This window comes from Thermobia domestica, chromosome 5 (assembly GCF_964235325.1).
Source record: "Thermobia domestica chromosome 5, izTheDome1.hap1.1, whole genome shotgun sequence".
NCBI classification, from domain to species: domain Eukaryota; kingdom Metazoa; phylum Arthropoda; class Insecta; order Zygentoma; family Lepismatidae; genus Thermobia; species Thermobia domestica.
This window is the reverse complement of record NC_137458.1, coordinates 293,710,220-293,737,907: the sequence shown is the minus strand read 5'-3', so window position 1 is coordinate 293,737,907 and position 27,688 is coordinate 293,710,220. Positions and strand designations below refer to the sequence as shown.

General features: G+C 36.3%; 1 protein-coding gene across 13 annotated transcripts in view; it reads left to right on the top strand.

Annotated features, from left to right (window-relative positions):
• Nucleotides 1–27,688, top strand: part of LOC145686704 (uncharacterized) — a 101,827-nt gene extending 74,139 nt beyond the window's left edge. For all 13 annotated transcript variants that reach the window (XM_081760260.1, XM_081760263.1, XM_081760259.1 and 10 more), the window contains 6 exons: nucleotides 9,234–9,386; nucleotides 11,001–11,111; nucleotides 12,215–12,365; nucleotides 17,619–17,735; nucleotides 20,011–20,232; nucleotides 27,291–27,688. In XM_081760260.1, coding sequence (XP_081616386.1) covers nucleotides 9,234–9,386; nucleotides 11,001–11,111; nucleotides 12,215–12,365; nucleotides 17,619–17,735; nucleotides 20,011–20,232; nucleotides 27,291–27,317 — 781 coding nt within the window. In that variant the 3' untranslated portion in view covers nucleotides 27,318–27,688. The remainder of the gene's footprint in view (nucleotides 1–9,233; nucleotides 9,387–11,000; nucleotides 11,112–12,214; nucleotides 12,366–17,618; nucleotides 17,736–20,010; nucleotides 20,233–27,290) is intronic.

Sequence of the window (27,688 nt, the reverse complement as noted above, 5' to 3'; positions counted from 1 at the left end):
TTTTATTTACCAGAAAATAGTGAAAACATAGTCACTCATGCGAAAAGTTTCTCGCCAAACATTTCATAAAATAGAGAAGGAAAGAAGTAAGGCGGGAAAAAGTTTTAAAAAGGAAAGGAGTGGTACGTAGCTATGAAGCGTCCAGATACAGAGTTCTCACGACTGGAAAAGCCACGAAATATAAAGTACATATCCTTACTTCTCAGAACCCATCTCTCTTTTTGCCTTACCGTTTATTTGGTAGGGCATAATTTATAAAATAAATTAGTATATTTTGCAAAACTTCTCTACTTACACACACACTATATACATGTACATGCATAGTAGATGACAAACCTCCTTGTCGGGAAAATATAGTTGCTTCATATATATGGATCTCGCAGAGATAGGAATACAAAGTAGAAACTGGGTGCAATTAGCTAAGGATAGAAGTCAGTGGAGAGCTTTTGTGAACGCGGCACTGAACCTCCGGGTTCCATAGGCCATAGAGTTAGTTAGAGTTATATATATATATATATATTGGCAGGTCACTTACCGCAGCTGAGAAGCTTCCATGCTCCACGGTCCTCCGCTATCTTCTTCGTCTTCGCATATGATCTTTCTGTTTTAATATCATCCATTAATTGTACTCTTCTTGGCCCCCTCCCACTCTTTCCCGCCACCATACCCTCTAGGACGTCCCTCATAATACAATTTCTTCTTAGGCAATGTCCCAACCAGTTTCTCTTCCTCTTAATAATATCTAAAAGTGTTCTTTTCTCCCCCACCATTTCTAACACCCACTCGTTTGTTTTCCGCTCGACCCAACTAATTCTTTCCATCCTTCTCCACACCCACATTTCGAATGCTTCCAGTCGTTTTTCATCACTTTTACCTAATGTCCACGTTTCCGCCCCATACAGTACAACACTCCACACGAAGCATTTTATGAGTCTTTTTCTCAACTCTTTATTCAAGGTCCCACAAAACAGACTTTTCTTCCTCCTAAAGGCTTCTTTCGCCATTCCTATCCTTGCTTTTATTTCACGTTCGCACTTCATGTTATTACTAAGAGTATTACCCAGATATCGAAAACTATTCACTTGTTCTATTTGCTTCCCTCCCACTTTTGTATTTGACACAGAACCCTTCGTTCTAATCACCATGGCTTTTGTCTTTCTAACATTTATTTTCATCCCATATTCTTCAAAGCTCTTCCTCATTTTTTCTAACATTTTATTGATTTTCTTTTCAGATTCTGCAACAAGCGCCATATCGTCTGCAAATCTTATGCATCTAATCATTCTACCCCCTACCGAAATGCCGTCATCATCATATAGGTTCTTTTTCACTATCTCTTCTAGATAGACATTAGTGTTAGCGAGAGGCAGCATTCTTGTCGTACTCCCCTTCCAGTTGCATTCTCTTCCGTCAGTTCTTTCCCTATCCTAACACTTACCTGTTGGTTCATGTATAAGTTTCTTATGAGTCTTCTATTTTTCCATTCCAACCCTATTTTCGTTAGAACTCCCAACAACAGTTCCCAGATCACGCGGTCAAAAGTCTTTTCTAAATTAATAAATACAACATACACCTTTTTCCCTCTTTCTATAAATCTTTCACTGATCGCCCTTAATAATCCAATTGCATCTCTTGTGCCCTTACCTCTTCTGAACACGAACTGCTCCTCCTCATCTTCTTCATTTGTTCTTCCATATAACCTTCTGTTCAGTATTCAGAGCAGAATTTTAGCTACATGAGATATGAGATTAATAGTTCTATAATCCTCACATCTTTCTGGGTTCGATTTCTTAGCCATCGGTATCATGATCGTCTTCAGAAAGTCTTTTGGCCACCTCCTGTTTCATATATTTTATTGCATAGTCGGAACAATTCTTTCTTTTCCTTGTCTCCTATATTTTTAATGAATTCGATTGGTATGTTATCTATTCCGGTTGCCTTTCCATTCCTAATCTCGGATATAGCTTTTTTCAAACTCATCCCAAAGAATACTAAACCCTTTATCATCCTCGCCTACTTCATTTCCTACTTCAACATTTAGGCTACACGGTCTATCCCTACTCTCATATAAGTCTTCAACGTATTCTTTCCACCTTCCTATGACCTCATTTCTCTCGCTGATTATCTTCTCATTCTTATTTTCTACTGCCATCGTAATACCCCCTTGTTTCCTCCTAAATTCCATAGATTTCACCTCCTTGTACTTTTCCTCGTATTTCCCAACTCTTTCTAATTCTTCTATGTCCTCGCATTTTCTTTTGTAAAACTCTTCCCTCGCTCTGTCTGTTTCTCTTCGTAATTCATTATTTAACTTTCTGTACATCTTCCTACCCTCTTCTGTATCAACTTGTTTAAACGTCTTCCTTTCCCTCATTTTCTGCAACATCTGCTCTGTAACCCATGGTTTCTTAGCCGTTTAGTGTTCGCGGTAACCTACTGCTTCTTCTGCAGCCTGCTGTAAGCAACGTTTAATATGTTCCCACCGTGCGTTACTACCTGCGCCTATCGTTTCCTCGTTTGAACATATTTCTTCGAATTTTTCAACGAAAAGATTTCTTATTTCCTCGTTTTTCAACTTTTCAATATTCAGCACTTTTTTGCCTACTTTGCTTCTGCCTACATTTTTCAGTTGAATATCTACTTCGGTCAGCACAAGATTATGATCAGAGAAAATATCAACCCCGGGAAGGGTCTTCGCGTTCTTTAAGCTATTCCGATACCTGTTCTGAATCATAACATAGTCTATCTGATATCTTCCGCCGTGTATTGGTGATTTCCATGTATATCTTCTTCTCTTGTGCTGATTGAACCAAGTGTTCTCAATTACTAGTGAATTCTGTCTACAGAAATTCACCAGTCCCTCTCCCCTTTTATTTCTTTTGCCTAAACCATATTTGCCTACGAAACTACCTTCCTGTTTTTCTCCCACAACTGCATTGAAATCTCTCATTAGAATTACGCTTGCACCCCTCTTCTCCCCATCTATAATTTCTTCTATTTTCTCATAATTTTCCTCTACTTCTTCAGTTGCATGCGAAGTCGTCGGTGCATATGTCTGTATCACCACTAGATCCTTCATTTTCCCTTTCTGTCTTAACATCATAACTCTATCATCAATAAATTCTACTTTCACTTCCTTCTCCTTTAAGCGTCTTTCCAAGAATTATTCCTACGCCATTACGACCGCCCTTTCATTACCTGAGTAAAACATTCTATATCCTTCGCTGTTCAACACTCCATTACTTTCCCCTCTAACTTCACAAACGCCTACCAAATATATATATATATTGACTGGAAATTTGTAAATCATGATCTGAATAATCTAGAAAAGAGGAAATTTGTGCTCGCCAAATAAGGGAGAACCCTGAGATAGTTACTGTCAAGGTTGTAGAAGTTACGCATGTATATTTATGTTCCCTTAAATCCGTTATCGAAGCTCGTTCCGTATAATCTCTTGATTCTCGTACTAATCATTACTTATCAAAAATGAAACTAAATATTCCAGATTTTCGTCCCATGATTAACTTAAATGTTTTGATAAGGTGATGACCCTTTTCAATTAGCTATATATTATCAGGCACAAAACTTACGTAGAAAGATTTGAAAATACTGCAATTCTTTAGTTCAAACTAGTTGACGAAACAGTGAGATGAGATGGAATGATCTGTTGCCCGCTTTCACCAGCAGATTTATAAGATTGTTAAGTATCTAATTCCTCATGTCCGTGTGGGGCGGCACGTGGTGTGCCACAATGACTAGTATTCCCTTTCGTCGTAATGAATTTTCCAGATTTACTTCATACAGCGGACTGACATCAATACTATTTTTTGAAATGTAATTATTTTGATTATCGGTATTAATCGTGGAGAATTGAAATAAGAAATTAAACATAATCGGTCCATGGTGATGCGATAATATGTTTTAAGTACTTTCTATATTATTAAAATAGTTCCGGTTACTGATACGATTAAGAGTTACCGATAATTCGGAGCATTCCCACCCCTCGTTTTCGTAGGAATGCATCAATCTATTCAATAGTTTTCTTCCCCAGGGCTATATTCCGTTCATTGGATAAGGCCATGCGATTTCTTTCTTTTTAGGGGTTATTGAAAATCCAGTTTATGCACTCTGTTACCCGCACCACGGCATGATCTTCATGAGCGGATAGCATGCATTGTAAACAACAACTGTAGATATGTTTTGTTAAATATGGAAGAAGATCGATCACCGTGTAGATGTGTGCCGCTTGACCGAAGTTGCATACTTTCAGGGATAGAAGTAACATATCTCAATCTGTCCTCCATAATGTAGCATAGTTTATACAATGCAAAATTGTAAACTGTAGTTTTATTCGTTTACAGAATAACTCAAATATGAATACTCTGTGTAAATTTGTATCTAGTATTTTGAAGGTTTGAAAGTTGTAATACACAATTCATACCTTTTGATATATAAAGTAGGGAAATAGGGTATTTTTTATACTCATGCCTGGTAATACTAGGTCCCCGAGTAAGAGTATAGCTTTAAATAAAAAATTACAGGAAATATTTTTTAAGAAACTTTCCGAACATTGAATAGATGATAGTTCTTGAAATCGAGCTAGAAATCTCGGAATTTTTAACATAGCACATATCACAGTGCTTCAATTTTTTTAATGTTGATTAGTTGTTTTTTTTTTTTTTTTTTTTTTCACTTTTCCTTCCCCTTCCCCTGTTCGATGAAGTGTTTTTACGAAAACGCACATTTACAGTTTTTAAGTTTGTGTGATTACGATGTCATTAGTTTTTGGTGTCTGTCATAATTGTAACCTTATATAAACTTCAGAACGGTTAGAAATGGGCAAATTCTGGTGTCAGATTGAGTAGTCCGAGGTCCAGAGTATATATCTTTATTTTTTATTATTATTCAGCATTGTCAGAAATTCACAAATAACTAAACCGCTGAAGACAAATTCTGGTTTCAAATTCAGGTAGCGCAAGACCTAGAGAATGAAAAATAATCTTAGTAGTAGTACACCTAAGACCACCAGAAATTCCCGAAATTTTGTCTTCTAGTGCTAATAGCTTTTCAACAGAACTTTGAGAAGAACAATAAATTCTAATTGCAGTAAATGGCAACTTACAGTTTAAAGCAATGAAATATGAAAATATTGAAGCAGTAATCCCCCCTTAGGGTACGGCTTTAAAATTTATGGCGTTCACTCCAGTATTCTTGAGGGGGCGCGGTGGCTCAGTGGTAGAGCGTTCACCTCCGGTGCTTGGGGTCCCTGGTTCGATCCCAGCTCGCACCGTGTGGACTTTGTGGTGGACAAACACCGTGCTTGTGGGTTTTCTCGGGGTTCTTTCGTTTCCTCCCACTTTCTTCATTCAACCATTGCACTCATCTCTCATCATCACCGTCTCCTTTAGCCTAATCGGCATAACCGTGGGACGTAAAACTTAAAGATTTCATTTCATTTTTCCAATATTCTTGAGTTGATCATAGCTTTTGACTCTGTTAATGATCAATTTAATTATATAATTGAGTAGAGCAGGTATTTTTGAAAACTCAGAATTTTACAGAAAGATGTGACTAAATTAATGACTAAAGAAACCGATATGTTAAAGCGTTTGAAGTGTTAAATTTGTAATGAATCAATCATGTAGTACAGTAATTATCAGTTTAAGATGTAACTTATCTTTATCAGTGATCATTCTAATTTACCATACTTTGTACATAGGCTTGTTACCTGAGCTTGTGAGGTTCCACAGGTAAGACAAACTTACGTGTTTCTTGGAATATGTTTTGTGATTTGTGAAGTGTAAGGCAGAAGATGGTTCTAGAATGTTAGGCAAGAGTGTCTTTATATAACATCGGAAAGCTTTTCTTTGCATAAGATTGAAAATAGACTAAAGTTGTCATAAATAAAATAAAAATTGTGAAGATGATATTTAATTGTTACTCATCAAAGGGAAAAAAAAAAAAAATAGAACATACCTGTGGAATTATAATTTGAGAAATGACAAAATTATTATGGATAAAAACTTCGCTAAACAAAATATCCTAGGGATTGTCAAACTCACATGGCATGAGCTCTTAATATGCCTCATTGCGGCCCTCCAACTGATGTTTAAAATATATAGTGTCTCATACTTTGTTTGATTTAACATCTTCAGCTATTATGCAAACATACGATCTATGTGCTAAAAATATTCTGATATCCTGTCCTATCTTTAAAATGTATTGTGTAAGTACGATAAGGGTTCGTGAACGCGGATATCTTGATAGAACATGTTCTGCTTTCCATATAATCTATAATGTGTGGAACAGATTAAATTGCGTGGTAGTTTTCGGACTGCGGCACTTCAAAAACTGTATTTTGTATTTTAATTAACTTGTTATTCTGGAGGATTTTTAAAATTATTTTGTTCTTACCCTGTATATTAGACTTTTTATTTATTTGTTTATTTATTTATTTGTTTGTTTGTTTATGGAAAACAAACCCTCAGAAGATTAGTGGTGCTGGTTTTTCGCAGCCTACAAATGTGTGTCGATAATGGAACCTGTCTGTATTGGCTACCATTGGATCTTCGTGAAACTGGCCAACTTTGATGGCTCGCTGGCATTAAAATGCAGCATAATAAGCGTATTTTGAAACTGAAAACTATTAACTGGTAGTGTTTATAGTGACCGTATTAACTAGAAAATTTATAACGAATACTTAATAGTAAAATTAGTTGGTAAAATATAGAGCATATAAGTTTAGCATTTAACTTAGTTTATCTAGCTCAAGCTATTCATAAATTCGGAACTCTCGTACCTAGAAAACACTAAGCTAGATTATTTGTTCTTTCTGCCGAGACAAATCGATGCATATTTCTAACTTCAAATTTGTCAGTTGGTAGTAACAGTTTCCGAGACACAAAACGTTTTTGAAGTCAGCATGTGGGAAAGAAGGAAATTAATTAGTCTAGTAAAGCCTTTAAACCTATTCTGGGCACCTATCTCGAGAATTGCACAAAATCAATTGAGAATCATTCTACTTGTACATTCACCGTCGATAGAGGTAAAAGAATTTAGTAGTTTCGGGTGCGAATCTTTGCAAGAATTTGAAAATATGTGTAGTTAACACATTACATGTCCATTTTCGTTGTTATTGCTTTTCATGACCAGAATAAAGTACTCTGTCTTTCGTACTTTTGGATAAGTTGCTTCACCTTTCGATTGACAAGATGCGTACCTGCTTGAAGAAAATAGAATTATTTTAGAAGACAAAAACACACTCCAGTTTTTTTGTACGGAAATTTTTCAGAATGTAGTATGGACTATTTTCAATGTAAGGGGTGTTCTAAGAGTGGCGCCTATGGACTACATACTACTATTCTACAGGTCAAGGTAAAAAGAAAATATGTAATAGTATACCTAGGCACACTCCGGGACATCCAATAGGCGGTAGAGCCAATCAAATTTGATGATATGACATCATCGTAGATAAACTTTGAACAATTAGCCGCATAGTTGTACTAGTTCATCAATTCTCGGTAGATGGCAGTTAAATCGGGTAGATATTACTGCTAACTCCATCTATTAACACGGTACAAGTTATACAGTACTTCAAGAAAAGTCTCATCTTTAGCAATTTTTTGTATATGTGTTTTGTTCTCTGTTAACCAATCACACTGTTTTTTTTTGTTTTTTTTTTTTTGTTTTTTTCTATTCATTTATACAATTTGTACTGATGCTAATAAATTAGGTTAGTCTCAACGTCTACCTGCTTTAACTGACATTTAGAGAGAATAGTTAATAACTGTTTGATGGATTTGCAAGTCAATGCTATGACCCAACATTTCTGTACAACGTTGCCACATTCGCAAATATTTGGTCTGAAGGAAGGCCCTGGAGGTTATACCATTATATAGCATTTTCACTTTACTTTGACCTTAGAATAATTGTATATGGTCTGTGGGCACCTTTTTTTAAAACACCCGATATGATTTAATGTGACCAAAATACGTAGGTGAATTAAAATTAGGAGCATAGGATGCAGCTTAGGATAGGCAAGGTGGTTAATTTAAAGGAATATAATAATACATACCTTAACGGGGAGTCGGAAGTTGTGCAAAAACAGTTCGAAGTTACAGAAGAAACTAGTTAACAGATTTTCAGTGAAGAGGACTGGGAGAAAGCCAAAGATGTTTTCGACAACTTTTGCACGCCCATAGAATAACTGAGAGTGCCTCTGCGAAATGAGAGATACATTTTCTTGCGTTTTTGTTGCAACTAGAATGTGAACAAAGTTTGTTGGTTTTCTTTAGAAGTGCTATATGTATATTCCGTGAGTGATGAAATGTGTAGGACTGTTATTAAACTGCATATGGCATATATTCTTTGCTTTCAAAATTGCACGTATTTAGAATACCCACTCTTTTAAGTTTCAACGACTCTCGGTATTTCTCGATTTAAACGTTATAATTTTGTTGCATTTGATATAAAATTGTTTCGAAATTCGTCCTTTACACCATATATAGTTGGAAACGTGAGTAAAGTAGTTGGCTAACTAATTTTCATACGTAAACATCTTTACTATGAACTGTTAGAGTGCATAAATAAACACGATAACATTTTTCGTTAACAAATAAGAAAGGTTCTCTGTAACTTGTAAAATATACTTTGTTAGTTTTTAAGAAATCTGGGTTAGACTTTCGTTGCATTATATCTCTAACTGAATTTGATACCCTCGTAATGTGCATCAGAAAACGCATAATAGCGTGGAAGTAGAGCACTCAGTCCTGGAATCCAAACCACTATCTTCATTGTAGATGGTCTAATCTGCACTTCATAGTATGAAGATATCATACTACATGCGTGTTCCATCGATGTTCTTTTGCGTCCTTGTATTTATTATTCCACTAATTATTTCATTTATCAGTTATTCTAGCCTATTTCTGCTGGCTAGGTGCATTAGTCGTGATTAGTTATTCATTTAATAAAAAAGCCAGAAATAAAGACATGAGTGAATTTATCAGAATTAATTTATGATCTGTATTCTATATGTAGCAGATGGTCATGATTTTCTTACTGTTAACAAACCAAAATGTAAAAAAATAGCACAACAGCTATCTCTGAGCTAATATACAATGTTGCCAATAGTAGCGTGATACGAAGTCCATGTGAGAACTAATGAGTGGACACTGATTGTTTAATGTAAATCTAAAGCGTCTGGTTTCCTAATATAATTCAATTTTGTTTTATAGGTTTTGTTTTGTACAGCTGTCTGAAGATGCTGTTCCGGAGAAAGTAATAAAAGATCTAGAAGAAATTAAATTCGGGACCGGCAAATTATCAGTGGAGAAGAAGGTTTCAAAAGAAGAAGATACACCATCAGCAGAAACGATAGACCCCTACACGTAAGTGTGTTTGGAGCTATATAAAGATGTTCGTAAAGAATAGCGTTCGAATGCGAACAAGTGGTGATTCGACAAAAAATGTTATGCCTAGTTTTTGCATCAAGTAATACGCAGATAACCCACCGAGATCACGAGTTCTAAGGGATCAAGACGAAGGGAGCGTGGAGCTCAATCCACTGAGCTTCGTCTACTGATTTATCAACGAACTTTTATGTACACTCAATGTCTTATAACATTAACTTAATGAATAAGTATGTAGTTACTCATAGTTCAACTATGCCAATGCAGTCAATTACACATGTAGCTTGCCATTAGCAGGCGGAAACGCTTCTAGTTGTATAAATTCTTTCACATATCGTCATCAGGCAGTAATTAATGTTGATCCCTGTTATCTAGTAGGATAATTTCAGTGGAAGTGAATCTGTGATCATTAACAGAGGTCTAGCCTGTCACCTTCTGTTCATGTGAAACAGTTCCTTTTCGGACCACGAAATTTTTGCGAGTTCTGCGTTTCTTTCTTTAAGAAATACCATGAAAGCATTTCCACTCTCCCAGTTGAATCCTAGAATTAAATCTCGAAATTTCTCTTCCTGTAAAAGGAGGTTGGGGTCCTATTTGGGCACATATCATGCGGCCTCCTTTTAGGTACCAACAGACATTTACGTGTAATGTTATGGTAAAGAACCTACTTTTCATCTCCTGTCACCATTCTGTCCAAAAATGGCTCACCTTTGAGTCTTGTGAGCAGGGTTCTGTAGATGATGATGAAAGAACGAATGATTGACATGGAGTTCGCTGATTATTCTTCAAGAGTTTGCATTGGATTAGGCTCCACCGCTGTTCACAGAGCATCCTTGTCCAACACAAAGATCTCTCTTCTCGTGCCCTATCGATGTGTTTGGTGTCTCCAGGCTGAAACCTCTGGAACTACCACTGACACTTCTGCATATCCACAGCACCATGGGAGCCCCCTCGTGGCTAAGCGGTTAGCGTACACGTCTTTAGCGTGGGAGACCCAAGTTCGATTCCCGCCGGGAGCTCATGTGGTTAGGATTCTACGTTAAATTGTAGGTTCACGTCTGATATAGCCTCGCTGCTGAAAGGGATGCTAAACCAAAACTCAAATCCACTGCACCCTAATCATTTACGGCATTGATATTTCATGCCGCTGCGCTGGCTGAATGTCTCAGGGGAAATTCATACAGCATGATATACTGTATGTGCTCCTCTGACACTGCCATGATCAGACACAAGTCACGATTCCAAAACATGAAGTAGCCCGTTCTACACACTACTACATAATGATGTGCCCTATATAACACAGCTATGGCACATGCCGTCTCGTTCACTATTTGCTCATCAGATGGCGTCATTGCAGCGGTCATCGAGAAAAACTACACTACTCATGGGATAAGCTGATATAATTTTTTTTTTTTATTTTTCTTACATATATATACGACTTTTTACATATATATATGTTAGTCACAATTTTAGTATATATATATAATGTTGCGCTATAAACTACCAAAAGGACTGTTGTATAATTGTAGTTAAATGTTGTGTAGAAATATTTTTACAAAATTATTAAGTAACTGTTGTTTTGTGTTTTTGTAGGTTATATATTGGAAACTTGCCCCAGAATGTCAGCATACAGACTGTCAAAGAGAAGTATCCAACTGCTGACAGGATAGATATAGGTTATGCACAAAAAATGAGGTACACGAGGTAAGAACGCTACGTATTTATCGTCAGATATAAATAAAATATTTTATTATGTTGTATAAAGTGGTCGTTTTTCATTTGCATTAAGAAAAGTGAGATCATTTATTATCTTTAAGACGTTGACTGCCAGAGCGAAATCGGGTCAAGTGTTCCGTGGGGCTAGTTTTATTGGAGGAAAATATATATCATAATGATAAAATAATTTCTGGGGAAAAACCATCAGAAACCGGCTCATTTTATATCATTTCTTACTGTTATCCATTAGTTTCTTTATTAATTGTTCTTAATGTTTTTTACTTATACATTAAGCTCGGAAGAGCCGAACCAAATAAACCCATAAACTAGAATGTAATACTTGATCTGTGAGGAGGTGTATACCTACTTTTGGGCCACCCTGTATTTCTCCATATAACATAGTCTTGAAAGGAACATGCAACCATTTTTTCATCTTGCAAGGAGCCAAACCATGTGCAACTTTCTGGGTAGTCTTGTTTGCTACCTGCTATCGCCCTCCCACTGACATAAAGAAACAAACAGTTGCGCCGCTTCCGAAACGATGGATTCTTTTGGACGGGGAGGGGAAGCGCGCCAAAATACACGTTTTTAATGAGGAGGTTCACTATTTTTCCATTAGAGTGCGGTGTTGCATCGGTGGATATCTCTCTTGCTTTCAGAAGGTTGTACTGTGTAAACAGTAAATAGAAAGATGGGGTTGCAAGATTTTTTAATGACAGTTACAAGATTCTTGGTGCATGGTAACCTAGCTTTAGAGAACTTTCAGTAAGTTGTATAAAAACCATGATGAAATAATATTCTTGCATTGCTTTTGTAGTTGTTTAGGTTATTATAGATGTCAATTGCGACATGAGACATGTGGAATTGTCGAATTTTCGCTTTTTGTCAGCACTTTCAAAAAAGCAAAACGTTAGAAGTATTTAGGGATACTGAATAAAAGTTTTAATTTTGGATCTTTTACATCTTGGAATGCAGACAGAAAGCGAAAATTCGACAATCCAGTGTCATAAGGACAGATAAGGTAGTCGCGAAAATGAGTTTATGATTCATATATAACCTAGTTATATCTCTGTTGTTCATTGTCGTTTTAGGTATGCGTTTATTCGTTTTTCTTCTGTTGATGATGCAATCGAAGCATTTATAAATACACAAAATTTAGAGTTGGACTCGAGGAGCATAATTGTTAGGTTCGTCAGACGAAATGATAAAAATATAGACAAGAAGCAAGACCAAAAGATGAAGGTACGTTTAATACTTTTTTGTTTTCTAGTTTATTATTTTTGTATTAAAATGATTCTACAGATATGTGGCTAGATTAAGCAGGTGGGCAACTTAACTGATTGTACTCTGCTCAGTTCTATTTGACTATTGTGTGAATGTCGTCGATCCAATAAGAATGATCACATGATAGTAAAATGAAAAACATTGGCTTTGTGAGTAATTGGCATTCCTATTAAATGTTTCAGTGTAAAATAGTTAACGTGTACTGTATTTGGCACTATACAATTAAATAAGTATTCCTTGCTTCGAGACTATAGTAGTGAAATGAATGCGTGTACAAATAATACTGCATTCAGAGGCTGGTTTTATTTTTTCGGGTCTCAATCTGTATAACTTAAGAATTTGAAAGTGTTGGCTAATTCAAATTAAGATCATGATTTGCTAGCATATGAAACATATCGTCTCCACTCTTTCAGTTCTCTGAAAATTTGGTACGATAGTTGAATCACTAATTTAAATAAAGATACTAGGTTCAAAGGAAAAATGATGTTACTGTTTGTTCTCTTATGTATTTTGCGACATTGTTTCCACCACATACGTTTTCAACAGGCGTGGATTAACTAATCAATTAACTAACTCCATGGCCTATAGAACCCAGAGGTTCAATGCCACGTTTACAAAAGTTCTCCATTGACTTCTGTCCTTAGCCATCTGGAACAAGTTTCTACTTTGTACTCTTATTTTTGCGAGATCCATCTTAATATTGTCCTCCCATCTGTGCCTAGATTTTCCTAATAGACGTTTTCCGATTGGATTTCCAGTTTAAACTTTGAACGCATTCCTACTTTCTTCCATTCTGGCTACATGACCTGCCCATCTGAGGCTCAGACTTCATGTTCCTAGCAATGTTTGATAAACGATATAAGTTATGCAGTTCCTCGTTATGAAGTTTCTGCCATTCCCCATTCCCGTTCCTCTTGGGCGTAACAAAAGTACTCAAAGAGTGTAGACCTCCGCCAAGGAGGAGAAATCCCCTAATAGCCTAAATAAAAATATGGAAAACTTCGAAAGTGCTTAGGACCACTGAGGTTCTTAATCCAGTTCCTCTTTCTAATGATGTAAAACTTTCAAGAGAAATTTAAAGGAAGGGAAGGGCTCATGTTTGCTCATTCATTTGAATTTATCACAATTTTCAAAATCCTTCAACGCTGTTCTTGCACTTTTAAAGTTTTGGTAAATGATGAGCCCAGGAAAAGAACGTGGTAAGTCCATCTTTCAATATTTGTTAAGAGAGCAATTTCAGATGGATGCGTCACATGCTCTTTCCCTAGATCGGTTTTCTTTCTCAAATATTTTTCACGATTATTAGCATATTTTTCACATAAAGTAAAATTGTTTAAAATTACATAATTAACCCTTTACTGACATTTTATGTTAAAATGTAAAATAAATTATATAATATTATTTTTTTATACCTTCAAATAATTTGAAATTGTGAAGAGGAGGGATCTATAAAGCAGTAATAATAATAGGTTTGTCGGTCACGTGATTTATACAAATCCCTGCTACTTTTCAGTCGCTTGCTGGTTTGGGCTTAATGTATGAGTACCAGTGATAATTTGAAAATTCACGTCAGGTAATCTGCCTAACAAAAAGTTTAATTTTTCTTTGTAAGAATATCATATGCAATAGATGGCTATAAATTGCAGTTTGAAGAATTCAACAATCAGAAATTCAGACCTATAGCTTATATATATTTTGTCAGTTCTTGGTCTGTTGTGTACGACATGATCTTGCACATTGGTCTGTAAATCCACTATTGCACAGGATTCAAGTGGTTGTGTGGTTCGCACCTTACTTAAGTAGGAAATAGTGTCCTTCGTTACATTAGTTGCGTAAACACGTAAAGCAATATTAACCAATCACATATAGAGGTCAGAACAAGACGTATCTGAGGGAAGAATTTTTGTGAAAGAGTGTCATTTTACAAAGGGAGGCTAATGCATAAATTCAAAAATTCATGTAATATACATTAAAGTTGTCATAGCCTCACACACATCGCCATCTTCCTCTTCTTCAAACGATGATGGAAACTGTAGACTATTTTATTTTGGAGTTCAGGATGTCGCTTTCCAGATCCTTCTGATGTGGTTTCCTGAATGTAGAAGGTATCCTGTAAAATAATATTCTATTGCCTGGATAAGCAGACTGTAGATTGCGTAAATTCAATATAACATAGCTTCAACACATTAGTGAGCATACACAAAACTGTGGATGACGGATATACAGTAATATAGCTCCAATCATATGAGAAGTACACACGTGTATGAAGGCATCTGAAAGGCAACACTGACAACACAGGGGACATTTATACTTTGGGCCACAGACATGATTAATGAAAAGGATTCCAAACGCCAGATTCACATATAAAAGGTTCGGCATATATCTCGCTCGAACTATTAATCAACAAGGCGGCTTCCTTCCATAAAATCACCGTGACGATGTAAACTATACTTCCACCTGGTTAGTTCCAGATGCTAATTTATAAACAATTCCTGTACTTAGCTCATATATGGTATTTAGTATAATACAATATAATCTCGACGTCATCATACTCACGTTCTAGTAAATTACATAATAGTTAAATTAATTGCTGATAAATCATTCAATACAGGCAAATACAATGATAGCATAAAAACTAGAGCATATCGTTAGGTGAGGTTTTAGCAGTTGGGGGCCCTGGACTTAATTTACTCGAACATAATTTCCCTTATGTTCATCTTCGAACTGACTCCGGCGACGATTTCCACCTCCATCCTCTCTCACAGAACTGGCCGATGCCCTGCACGAGAAATGGTGTAAAATTCCACTTGCTACCATTCACGACCTCTATGCCTCCATCCCACGTCGCATCAAGGCTGTTCTGAAGGAGAAAGGTGGCCCGACACCATATTAATCTGGTAAGTTTCCTTTCGTTCAGGTGTTTCCATTTTTCTGATCACCATCTGTACATCCATCATTTTGTTTGATGTCTTTGTCATTTTTCCGATAACATCAAACTCCGTCGCTGTAGAATTTCCGTGGTTCCTGGTGAAAAAAGTGATGTACAGTGAAACCTGTCTATGTTGACCACTAAGGGTTCCTTGCAAAGTGGCCATCTTAGACAGGTGGCCAACTTACAGAAAATAAGTGTGAAAATAAGTGTACCTTTATCACCTTGAAAACTAGTGTGGTACACTTAGTTATTCAGATTGAAAGCGCAATAATACAAACAATCATATAATTGAAACATATTCACGCAGTTCATTGAAATTGATATTGTAGCATACTAAGTTGTTTAGATTGAAAACAGGGGACGCAGTGGTTCAGTGGTAGAACGTTCACTTCTAGTACACGGGGTCTCTGGTTCGATCCCAGCTCGCGTCAAGTGAACTATCTTGTGGACAAATACCGTGTGCATGGGTTTCCTCGGGGCTGTTCCGTTTCCTCCCACTTTCTTCATTCCACCATTTTACTCATTTCTCTTTATCACCGTCTCCTTTAGAATACCCGCCATAAACGTGGGACATAAAGATTTCATTTCAGATTGAAAACAAGAAAAGCAAAGTTATAAATTGAACATTTATGTGCAGTTTATATGTCTTTTTTTCGACAGTGACAAATATTTTCTGTAGATATCTTTCGAAAAAATAGCAAATCAGTTATTATACAAATTTATTCATCGTGGTTCATTCTAAACATACTTCTTTTATTCCTTTTAGCACATATACATGTTCTAATTTTGTAGTTAACTACTTCTTGTTAATGAGCTACATGTGTTTCCTCGGAGCAAAATATGATTTAAGAAAATCTTATGGGAAATCATATCTCCAAACCACCGCTACCTTTTGACAAGCCGTCAGGTGTCAATACTTGACAATTGACATGGTTAGCTTTAACCTTGAGAATTTTCCGGAATTACTAAAGCTCCTTACTGGTGAAAGGAGCTGATATAGCTAATGGTTTTTCCAAAACAGACAGGGTAAACAAATACGCATAACCATTTCCTCAATTCCTTTTTCATATTCACATTTTCCTTCACCACCCCTTTATGAGCCATTGACCTCCAAGAACAAATCGTGCGAATCTATGCTTCGTTGTGTCCAGTCACAAATACAGAACATCTGCTTCTCATATGGAAATAAGAAAGAGATAAGAAAAATAACAAAACGGTATTTTGCGTGGCCAAGATACGCAGGTAAATTTATCATTATAATCATAGGGTAAACATTGCTTCAATGTGGCCAACTTCCAAGATAGACAGGTGGCCAATTTACAGAGTAATAAGTAACGAATGTCTTACGGGAAAATGCAGGTTCAACACGAACCAGGCCAAGATAAGCAGGTGGCCAAGTTCACAGGTTTTACTGTACATGGTTTTCATAAGCCTCTTTTGAAAACTAACTTTTAACACTACTTTAAAGACCGAAACAAATAATAATCTAACAATGCCAGATCCAGTCTATATGGTGGATGTATTAAAACTCACAGCCAAGTTCTGTCAGTTTTTAGACGGAAAGATGTCTGGCGTTGTCAGCATGGTATACGACATCCTTTCTGTTGACCAATTCTGGCTGTTTCTTTTGAATTACGAGGCGCACTCGCGCTAATTGGCAACAGTACAGATCCAAGTGTATCGTTCGTCCTGGCGGCAGCAGCTCGTGATGCATTATGCCCTTAGAATCCCACCAAATGCACAACATAACCTTCCTGGGTGTCAGTGTGAACTTAGCCATAGATTGTGGAGCTGCTTCTCATCTCATTTCGACCTCAATGTTTTTCGCATGTTGTAGGTTATCCACTTGTCATCACTTGTGATCAACTACTTCAGAAATGGCTGAAGATCGTTACGTTTCAGTAGGGATTCGCAGATAGAAATTGGACCGAGTAAATGTTTTGAGTCAAATCACGTGGTACCCAAACGTCAAGCTTCTTCTGCGGAAAGGTCACTTATCCTCTTGGAGCAATGCATTATCTCTGATTACAAGAATTCCAAGACTTTTTTGCAAATCTTACTGCTTCAACTGTCAGCTGTCAAGTGACGTTGGGCCTGACCCACTGCGACACCTACATACCCTGAGATTTGAGACACTATGTCATTTCGTGTGCAAAAGTTTCACTTCTTTTTAGACTACCTGATATTATTACTACTACTACTACTATGTGAAATCTTTATGATCTTAGAACTTAGTAATTATGAATATTTGTACTAACTTCTTGTTTGTATATTTGCAGCCCAATGTAAAGAGTCCTGTGAAGGAGGAGAAAGTGAAGAAGGTGAAAAAGGAGAAGCCTGCGAAAAACAAGAAAGAAAAAGAACAACCACAAATAAAACAAGAAACCGTTGTGAAGGTAATACTGAAATGTTGTGAAATCTAGTAAAAGAATTTAGCTATCTTCATTGTTAACGACGTGTAAATTTTATCAACGAAAAGTTCGAGAAATTATATAAAATTCGAAGGCATGTCTGTATTTAATACTTAAAAGCTAACGCTGTTGTACAGAAAGAATAAATCTTGTTAGCATCAAAATTCGATAAAACTGTTTTCCTTTGAACTCAAAATAACTCGTGGAGGGCACGTGGCTCATTGGTAGAGCGTTTATCTCTGGTGCAGTGAGTTCCTGGTTCGATCCCAAGCCATGTAAGTTCGTGAGACAACTTCATGTGCGTGAGTTTTCCCGGGTTTCTGTTGTCTGGAGCCATATTCTTATTCCACCAATTATTTTTGATTAATCATCCGTCTCCTTTGGGTCTATACATTGAACTTTTTTCTTTTTTGTCAAAATATTAGTGTGTGTGTGTCAATAGATTGCTGAACAGATTGGCATGTAAAAGTAGTTATGTAACTGTCACTGCTGTTAAAATGTGGCCAATGTAAGTGACAGTAACGTAGCATTTGAATTAAGTATGAATATTTTTCTCTTTTTAATGCATTTACTTCATTAAATTTATTACTTGATTATCAAATAATGTTAGATATATTTTTAATATAAATTAAATATAATTTCCATCTGCTATTGAAGTATAACATTAACAGGGTTCCTACTGGTCAGGGAAATCAATGAAAACTCAGGGAAAAGGGTGCAGGTCAGGGAAACTCAGGGAAAATAACTGGAAATCAGGGAAAGTCAAGGAAATTTTATAAAATATATTTTTTCCAACATTAATTGTACACCAATTTCAGCTTAGCCAACCATTAATGATCACAGTATGAAACGTTGCTCAGATTTTTATGGGTGGTAAGTGAAATGAAATGAAATGAAATGAAATCTTTGAGTTTTACGTCCAACGTTATGCCGGTTAGGCTAAAGGAGACGGTGATGATGAGTAATGAATGAAATGGTGGAATGAAGAAAGTGGGAGGAGACGGGAGTACCCCGAGGAAACCCACGCACACGGTGTTTGTCCACCACAAAGTTCATTTGGCGGGGGCTGGGATCGAACCCCGGACCCCAAACACCAGAGGTGAACGCTCTACCACTGAGCCACCGCGGCCCGGTGTTAAGTGAAATGTACGTATGAGCAATTGATTATTATTTGTCTCTGTGGAATAAATATTCGTATATATAAATGTTCATCGTTATTTATTCCTATTTATATGTCAATGTCAATCGACACCTGTCATGAAAGTCAGGAAATTTCCTGCCAAAGGTCAGGGAGAAGGCAGGGAAATAGATTTCTTCAGATCAGTAGGAACCCTGTTTAAGTCGTTTAGGAATAATCATCTTTGTTTTCACACGATACTATTGTAACTGGAACAATACTGGTAAAAGTAGAGAGAGTCAACTGATCACTAGACTAGTTGGGAATAAAGTTAGACGTTACTTTTCTGGAAAGGATTGGGGAGTGTTTTATTACTGAGCATTTGGCACTTACTTGTCAAGCTTCAACAAACTAGGTGGGCTCAAACAATTTGTGTCGATAATCCAATATTCTGTAGATATTTTAAATGGCAGTTTTTCTGTTGTACATGAGCAGCACAGTGAGTAGTGTTCACCCAGCAACTAGGAAACCAGAGTTCGATTTGTCGTCAGTTTAACAAACAGTTTTCGTCCTTATTATTATTTACATTTTTGGTGCACAAAGATTTAAAAAAAAAATTCAGAGAGAAAGATGTAAATGGAAAAAAATTGAAAGCTCTTAAGTCAGTTTTCTTTTCTTTTTTTTTTTTAAAAAAAAAAGAAAAAGTATCAGAATCAAAGCTTACGATTTTTTTACAGATTTTTCTCGAGCGACTTTCATGAGTTTGTTTAAATTAAAATTAATTTTCATTTCCATTATTTTATTAGTAGTAGTAATGGTCTTTTGTTAGTCCAAGAATTTTAAAAATGAAATGAAATTTTAGTTTAATACCTCAAGGTTAAGCCATTTATGCTAAAAGGGACACATGATTGTGACATTAAAATTTTTGTATTCTCCCACCGGGAATCGCACCCGGGAATACTTGTACCAAAGGCGCACGCGCTTACCACTAGACCAGTTGGAAGAACTGCCCATGAATTTGAAGGTTTGTAAGTCTTGGAGAAAAAAAGAGCTGAGTATCAGAGTAATCTTAGAGCAGCCAATAAAACGTATAATTATTTGTTGTAAAAGAAACTAAACAGAACTTTGTGTTACGTATTTCAGGTGGAAGATGTGAAGAAAGAGACTGAAAAGTTAGAAGAGGAACAGGAGGACGCTGAAGAAGAAGAAGACGATGACGATGATGATGATGATGACGACGAAGATGATGATGACGATGACGACGACGATGAGGAAGATGGGGAAGACGATGACGACGACGATGATGATGACGATGAGGAAGAGGATGATGATGATGATGATGACGATGATGATGAGGAGGAAGATGTAAGTTAATGCAAACCTATAGTAACATCATTCTTTTTGGGAAAAGAAAATCAAAATAGATACTTAACATGGTTGTTAAATATGCCGATTGAAAACATTAAACAGAAACATTGATATTCCGATCAAATGGAATATCGTTGCAGAGTATTTTCCAATTCTGGTTGAATTGTAGATCAACCTCCTTTCAGCGGCGAGGCTATATGAGACGTAGACTACAGTTTAACGTGAGATCCGAATCACATTGGCCCCTACCGGAAATCGAACCCGGATCTCCCATGCCGAAGGCGCATTGCTAATTATATAGCCATGTTGGAGCTCTTCTTGCCTACCTCTGGCTGAGATGATAACGTTAAGGCAGTTCGCTAAGCTCTTTCTCACTTTCTCTGTATTTTATAGAATAACTTAAAGACAAGGTCAAATATTTCAAAAAGTGAGCCGGATAGTATCTGTAAAATGCTGTTACAAGAACTTGCATTGTTTTCAAGTTCTTTCATACAATGTATACATTTGTGAACCAGCCATTATGATGTCATAACCTGCGCACTCGAACTTCTGATTGATACGAAATGGTTTCTAAACTGTTATTAGTTTATTTGGTCGCGTTTTGTTGAAATTACGTGGCTCACTTTCTATACATTTTAGTAGATATTCTCCATTGGCTTAGTTATTCATTTTTACCGAAATGTTGATGGAGCTCTTTATTGCCACAATATAAGTACGCATTTTCTTAATCGCCTTCAAAATAGGTATCTGCTCCTGCCATTGCTGGAAACACTGACAAAATCCTCTTTTGGTGTTTTCCGAAGTTCAGCCGTCATGTTTGGTTTTGATCTCCTCTACGGTGACTTAACTTAAAGGGTATCTTTGAGACCAGTTTTTCCCTAAAATATTTGATACCTTAAACTGTTTTAAGGCTATCGAATTCTTTGAATTATTTTTCTCCAATTTACATATGTACTTGATGTTTTAGCGTTGCTTGAACTGCGACATTGCGCCAACTAATCACCACATGCTCCTCCGTCCAACTTCACTTCTCGTACATTGCCTGTTGTGACCTGTTCACACTTGTCAAATTCATAATTAGACAACTTAGGACTGCACTGTACAAGATTCATTGTGATTGTATCATAAATGCCAAAACTGCAACATTCTGGACTGCCCTGGTACATATATATATTCACTTCTAAACAGGTTGAAATTTTACAAACTATACGTTATGTCTCGGCATGTTATATACGCAGAATCTTAACCTGTTGTGACTCTCAAAGTGCTTTGAATAGCCTTCTTGATGTGCAGTGCAAACATTCTTTCGTGCAGCAAATCCTCCTATCATGTCATAGATTATTAGCATAGGGATATGACGTACAACTCTGCTGGGTTCAGAGCCATATTGGCACCGCTGCTAGTGAAGAAGCAAACCGTGCAGAGAAAGTTTGCTTACCATGAAGGAAGAGAGCCTCATCTCCTCATACCCAGCACGGATCCCCATTCGCTGTTCACTGCACAGTTGCATCAGCGGCGGCAGTTTTAATGAAACTTGGCTATCGGCAATAAATTACATGTACTCAAACCTGCTTTTGGTGGTCGAATCACTAGCTTAAGATCTTCGCGATAGAAGGAACGAATTCTGAACTCGACTTCGTATTGGATATTTACACTTAACACATAATTTTCTACTTCGTGCCGAATACTCATTATTGTATGCGACCTGCGGAGCTAGACAGAATATCCAATACCTGTTTGTGGATTGTCCTTATCATGGTTAGCTTCGAGCTGACTTTGCCTTGCCATCAGACTTACCAACACTGCTCGGAAATAACTACCGAACGATCTGTCAAGCTTTTGTGCTTCATCATCTTCATATCCTACCCGTATTGTGATTTTCCTAATGTTTGTACTTAACTCATTTCTTGTTTCCTGTCCATTGTCACTAAACGCAATTCTCGTTTCCAGTTCAATTGGCAATGCCGACAAGTATTTGACTTCTTTTATTTTTTATAGTAACTTGGACCTTTCTTTAGCGTAACCTCGGCAGAAGAGATGAATACCTTACTGTGTTACTAATTTTATCGAAGTACTTTCTAACACTGTATTTGCCTGTTTTCTGTCTTACATTTTTCATTCATGGCAGATTTGTTATTGATTTTTTGACATTGGCGTGTGCAAAAAGACTTTTGCAGTCTAACGCATCAAGACACAATCTCGTTCTCTTACTCTTAATTTAAGTAATAATAAAGGGGGTGGGTAAAGATTGTACTCTTTGTGCCTCTCATAGTAATAAAGAGTAAAATAATATTGATAGAAACCAATATATTGTATGAATATAAAGTTCAAGCATTAAATGTTACATATGTGTATTGGGTTGGTGCATAATTCCGTAGCGTTTTTCGTAAGTTTCTTAAAGCTTAATAATATAAATTGTTTAAACAGATCAGATACACACAGAGAGAAGCTTAATCATCAACAATATATTCTGGATGAGGAAAAGTAGGAAAACGAATCAGTTTCCTGTTTATATTATGCAATACTAGCTTAAATGCCTGTTCTTCGCACGGGGGAATAGGTTTGTGGAAAACACTTAAAGCCCCTTTAGGATACGCGTTTTAATAAAATGTGAAATGATAAAAACGTACTAGATATTCTATTTTCGTAAGAGCGTTGGTTTCAGGGTGGAGAAAGAAGTGATAGAAAATGCTTCCCTTCCACGCTTAAAACTGAAAATTTCATAAACGGTGAAACATGTGTCTCCGTATACTGAAACATGTGTCCCTGTCCCAGTTGTCATGTACTGGTGAGTGGATTTTCCTCAATGACGTGTCGTATGATCTTGGAATCTGTAACCCTGTGGTGGCCGTACCATAGCTGATCTTCCACATTTTTACAGCCTACAAGAAATTTCTGGAACCAATGAATTGCTGTGCTGTGGCTCTCTGCGCTGTTCTCTTTCGCATGACAAATATTTTGGCTTTCTTCTGTAACGTAATTCCCGAATTAGAACTGATATAAAACAGTTCACGTATCAGACGTTGTTGAGCATTCACCGTCACTGCCTCTAAAAATTGACTGAAGATACTAATGGAGTGGCAGCCTCGGTGTTAAATAGTTCGCTTGCCACATTATCTCTTGAGCCAGTTTGACCTTGTACTTACGGTCAATCACGGCGTATCTACGCACCTGCTTTTCGGGTTGAGGAAATATTGCAAGATTTGTAACTCATCCTTGTAACGTGATAAAAACCTAGTTAAAGATAGTTACTAATTACGTTTCAAAATTCATTCCAGACCTTTGAACCGTTTCCGTGTGATGCATCACAAACAACAAGTAACATAGCTTTGGAACAGGTTCCATTTATTTTTAATGAGAAGTTTATATACCAAATTCCATTTTTATAACTTGACAAGATTGTGGGAAACTCGATTTTTTTGCATAAATTTTGACCCCTCCCCCCCTTTAGAATACACAGTTTAATTAAAGTATATAGAAACACTGTTTGAGGTAGATACTAACTACATCTAAAAATACATTTAAAACGATCCAGCTGTGTTCCCGTGATGCGATCACAAACAAGATCTTTTTGTATGATAGGTATACCGTATATGAGTTCATTTCTTGTGCATTGTTTTCTAAAATTCCTCAAGTTTTGAAAGGATGTCTCATCATGTTGTATAGGAATGGAATCAGTTAAATTCAGTGGGAATCTGCCAGGTCTCTTACGGTTATTTACAGTCTTATGTTGGGACGGTGTCACCAAAGAACATGAAAGAAATGCCTGTGTTCTACTAAATTTTTCTAAACAAAATCTTCTCGTCTAAAAAGAAGGATTGATATTTGAAACTGTGGAAGTAAAACGCACAAAACTGACGCTAAACACTGATACTGGTGATCTTGATTGAAATTGGATTTTTGACCAATGTTCCCACATTATAATTTCAGCCCCTTAAATTTAAAATTATTCCATTTATAAAATACGACGACATACTTTCGGAGCAAAACGAACTTATTTGAGATACAGCAAATTAAAATGTTAGTATATTAAAATTTACTAAAACTTGTTTTCAAGAATTATGTACGTTATTCAGTTTTCCTTACAAGAACATGAGTAACAAATTAATTCCGCAGGCAATAATTGCGCCAGTGCTGCATTAAAATGTATAAATGACGAATGGTCGTGATCGAATTTGGCAACAAAAAACACTTATCCTATACTCTAACGAAATGCATTGACACATGTTAAATAATTACCGGTGTAGACCGTGTGTTAAGAGGACATATCTAGCGGCAAGTTTGTTTAATTATAATACTTATCCTACGAGTTGAAGTAGCGCTCAACCGCAAGTTTAGAATCAGAGTGAAAGCAGGCAAGCGTAGCTGGGCTGGATTAATATTCACCTTTCAAGTGGTGATCCAACTGTGGAATAAGTTCGAAACAACACACAGTGTCTGTGCAGCTACAATGGAAGTGACCACATATAACATTGATGTTGATTACGAAGAAATACCAGCTTGTATGGTTCTGGTCTCTTTACGTCAACTGAATTGCTTGTAGAGATTGTCGCTACCGCCGAACGATTTGTATTAACAAGTATGTTTCGCATATCACTATATGATGATTGGCTGTTTTTCAACAGAACAGTGACGGTGTGTGTACGTAACATCACAAAAAGGAGAATACTTGTGAGCAATTACAGGTAACAGTATTCACTGAATGTCCTAAAGACACGTTACCATCCAGTATCGGAGAAAGACCTAGATTAGAGGTACATACATTCCTGTATGCGGTGATCTCTCTTGGAGGACATACAGAATGTTCAGAGTCAAAGTCAATGCGTAAAGTTGAGGGAAGTTGGGACTTTGAGATAGCGTGAGGTTGAGAGCAAGTGAAGTTGTGATGTAGGAGTCCCTGAGGTTGAATGTAAGTCTATGATTTGAGGTTGAGTGTGGTTTGGAGAAAGTGCCCACTTATGCACAGAACTATGTGCTCCAATGAACCATGATCATGTTCGATCGTAGGCATAAGAAGTAGGTGAAAAATTCATCTCATTTATTCAGTTCCGTTTAACATTTGTGCATGAGCAGAGTACTTGAAACATCGGTAGTTTGTTTTGTGTGTGTTAAAGGAAGTTTTCAGAAAAGGTTGTTTACGTATAATTAAATCTTTTTCATATGTTCTCTCTTTTTATGCTACTACTACTACTATGTGTAGATCAAATAAAATATAAGAAAAGAAGGTCTCTTATGAGAAAGAAAAAAAAAAAGATTGAACCGCACTGATAAAGAGCTATTACAAGAAATCTTGAGTGTGTTTTGAACTAAGCAAATTTTAGATATTTTGATTGATTTTCCAGTTAGACAATAAGTTATTTGTATTTATTTTTTTGAAGTGTCTTTATAACCTAAATTTTTGCTTACGAACTTCGCCTCCTCTGCGAAATTTCAGTCAGTCTACTTATTTGCTGAAAGCTTATTGAGATCAACCCTGAGAACACTTGAAAAAGTAGTTATAGCATGTTTAAAGTTTCTTTTGGTAACTTAACATATGACTGTACATGCAGTCCGTCACGAAAAATAGCACCACCGTTAGAAAACTGTTACATTTTTAATATTAGCACTAGCTTTGCAATCCACAAATTCAAAGCAATGTATATCAGGAAACACCTAAAATTGTTCTCAGTGGTACTATTTTTGTGTGTGTGTGTGTGTGTGACTGACTGTACTTGTGATGTTTACCCCATAGGATGGTAATCCAAATAGAGTAAGCATTACATTAGGCAGTCATTGATCGAATATTTCGCCCGAACATTAACGACGAAACAAGCTAAAGTAATAGCTCCTCTCACCGCTAACTACACATAGGCAAAAATTCAAACAACAACCTTAAACTTGTGAACAGAATGAACTTCAGCATCGTTTGAACTGAAAAAGAACATAAAACAAAAATTCGCTGGGATTAATATATTCTGCATCATGCATAACACAATGGACGAGCACGAGGTGGCAATTTTCGGGTTAGAATAACGCCAATGATACGCATAAAATAGAGGTTATATTTTATCTTGAGTGTTATACTTACATCTCCACAAGTGACTTGGACAAATTATATCAATAGAAAATGTGGATGTCTCCTAATTACAAAAATATAAATGGATATGCAAAACTTTACATTTTTATATGAATTGTTTGCAGCAGTGAGTGGAAAATGCTTCTCTTCTCATAAAGTGTTGGCGCCGAATGCCGGCTATGTCATGCAGCTTCCTCTTTGTCCCGCTGCTCACGTGAGTCCCACCTACCAAAGTGACGTAAGTACAGGTAGGATTGTGATTGGCTACTGTCGATGGCCAAGGCCGTCGGCTGCTTCGTCTGCCTCGTTGCTGATATATCCGTTGCAAGAATGTACAACGATTAGTTACACTATTTGTTTAAAATAGCAGATTTTAAAATGAAATGATTAAATTATCTGAGCTGAGCATACCAAAAATAATGCACAATTAAGTTTATTACATACTTTAAAATTTTCTGCTGTTCGATGTTTCATTATGTGTATTGTGTTAGAAATGTACTAGTCACACTAAAAAGAAAAACCTCGTTATCAATTTGTCTTCAAAATTCCAATTCCCACAACCAAGTAGGACAATTTAGTGTTTTGACTTGAGATAATCGTTATCATCCGAGGGAATTTCACATTTCGACGACTTAGTGTCAAAGAAACGTATCTACAAAAATTGTTTTTATGAGATACGAACATTTCTGATATATCAGAGGTCGAATGTTTCTGTGAAATGATTATGTCAAACTTCCTTGTAAAAAATAGTTCATAAAATAAAAAAAGTATTTTGGATTATCAAAACTAAAATCAAATACGAAAAAAATTCTTTTCGCGATCATGAAAAGCTAACTTTTTGTAGATACGTTCCTATGACACTAAGCTGTCGATTTGTTTGATCATCTGCTTAAGAACAAGAACGGTACCTTCTTAAAGATAAGACGTAATTAGGATTTTTTGAATAAGATTTTAAGTAGAGTCGTATTTTCATTTTCTTAATATAATTATTATTTTGCAGGACGACGACGATGATGATGATGATTAAACACTGAAGATTCTCGAGACATCAATCAATTATTAAGCAGAAGTGAAGATTTTGCCGGATCATTTGTGTGTGTATTTTTTTACGTCGAGCTTGTGTTTTGTTCTCTTGTGAAAGTGTACTTTTTTTTAAAGAAAATACTGTAAAGACGGCATAGTATATATATATTGAATATCTTTATTTTTATCGAAAGTGTGATAAACTTTTAATATAAATGTAAATACTCGGCGAAAAAATGAACTTATTCATTGAATGAATGTTTTAGATGTATGTATGTATGTATGTGTACATAATTTCTTTGGTAGAAAGAGAACATGAAAATAGAATTTAAATTAAGAAACTCTATACATACACAATAAAAAACTAGAGTGAAA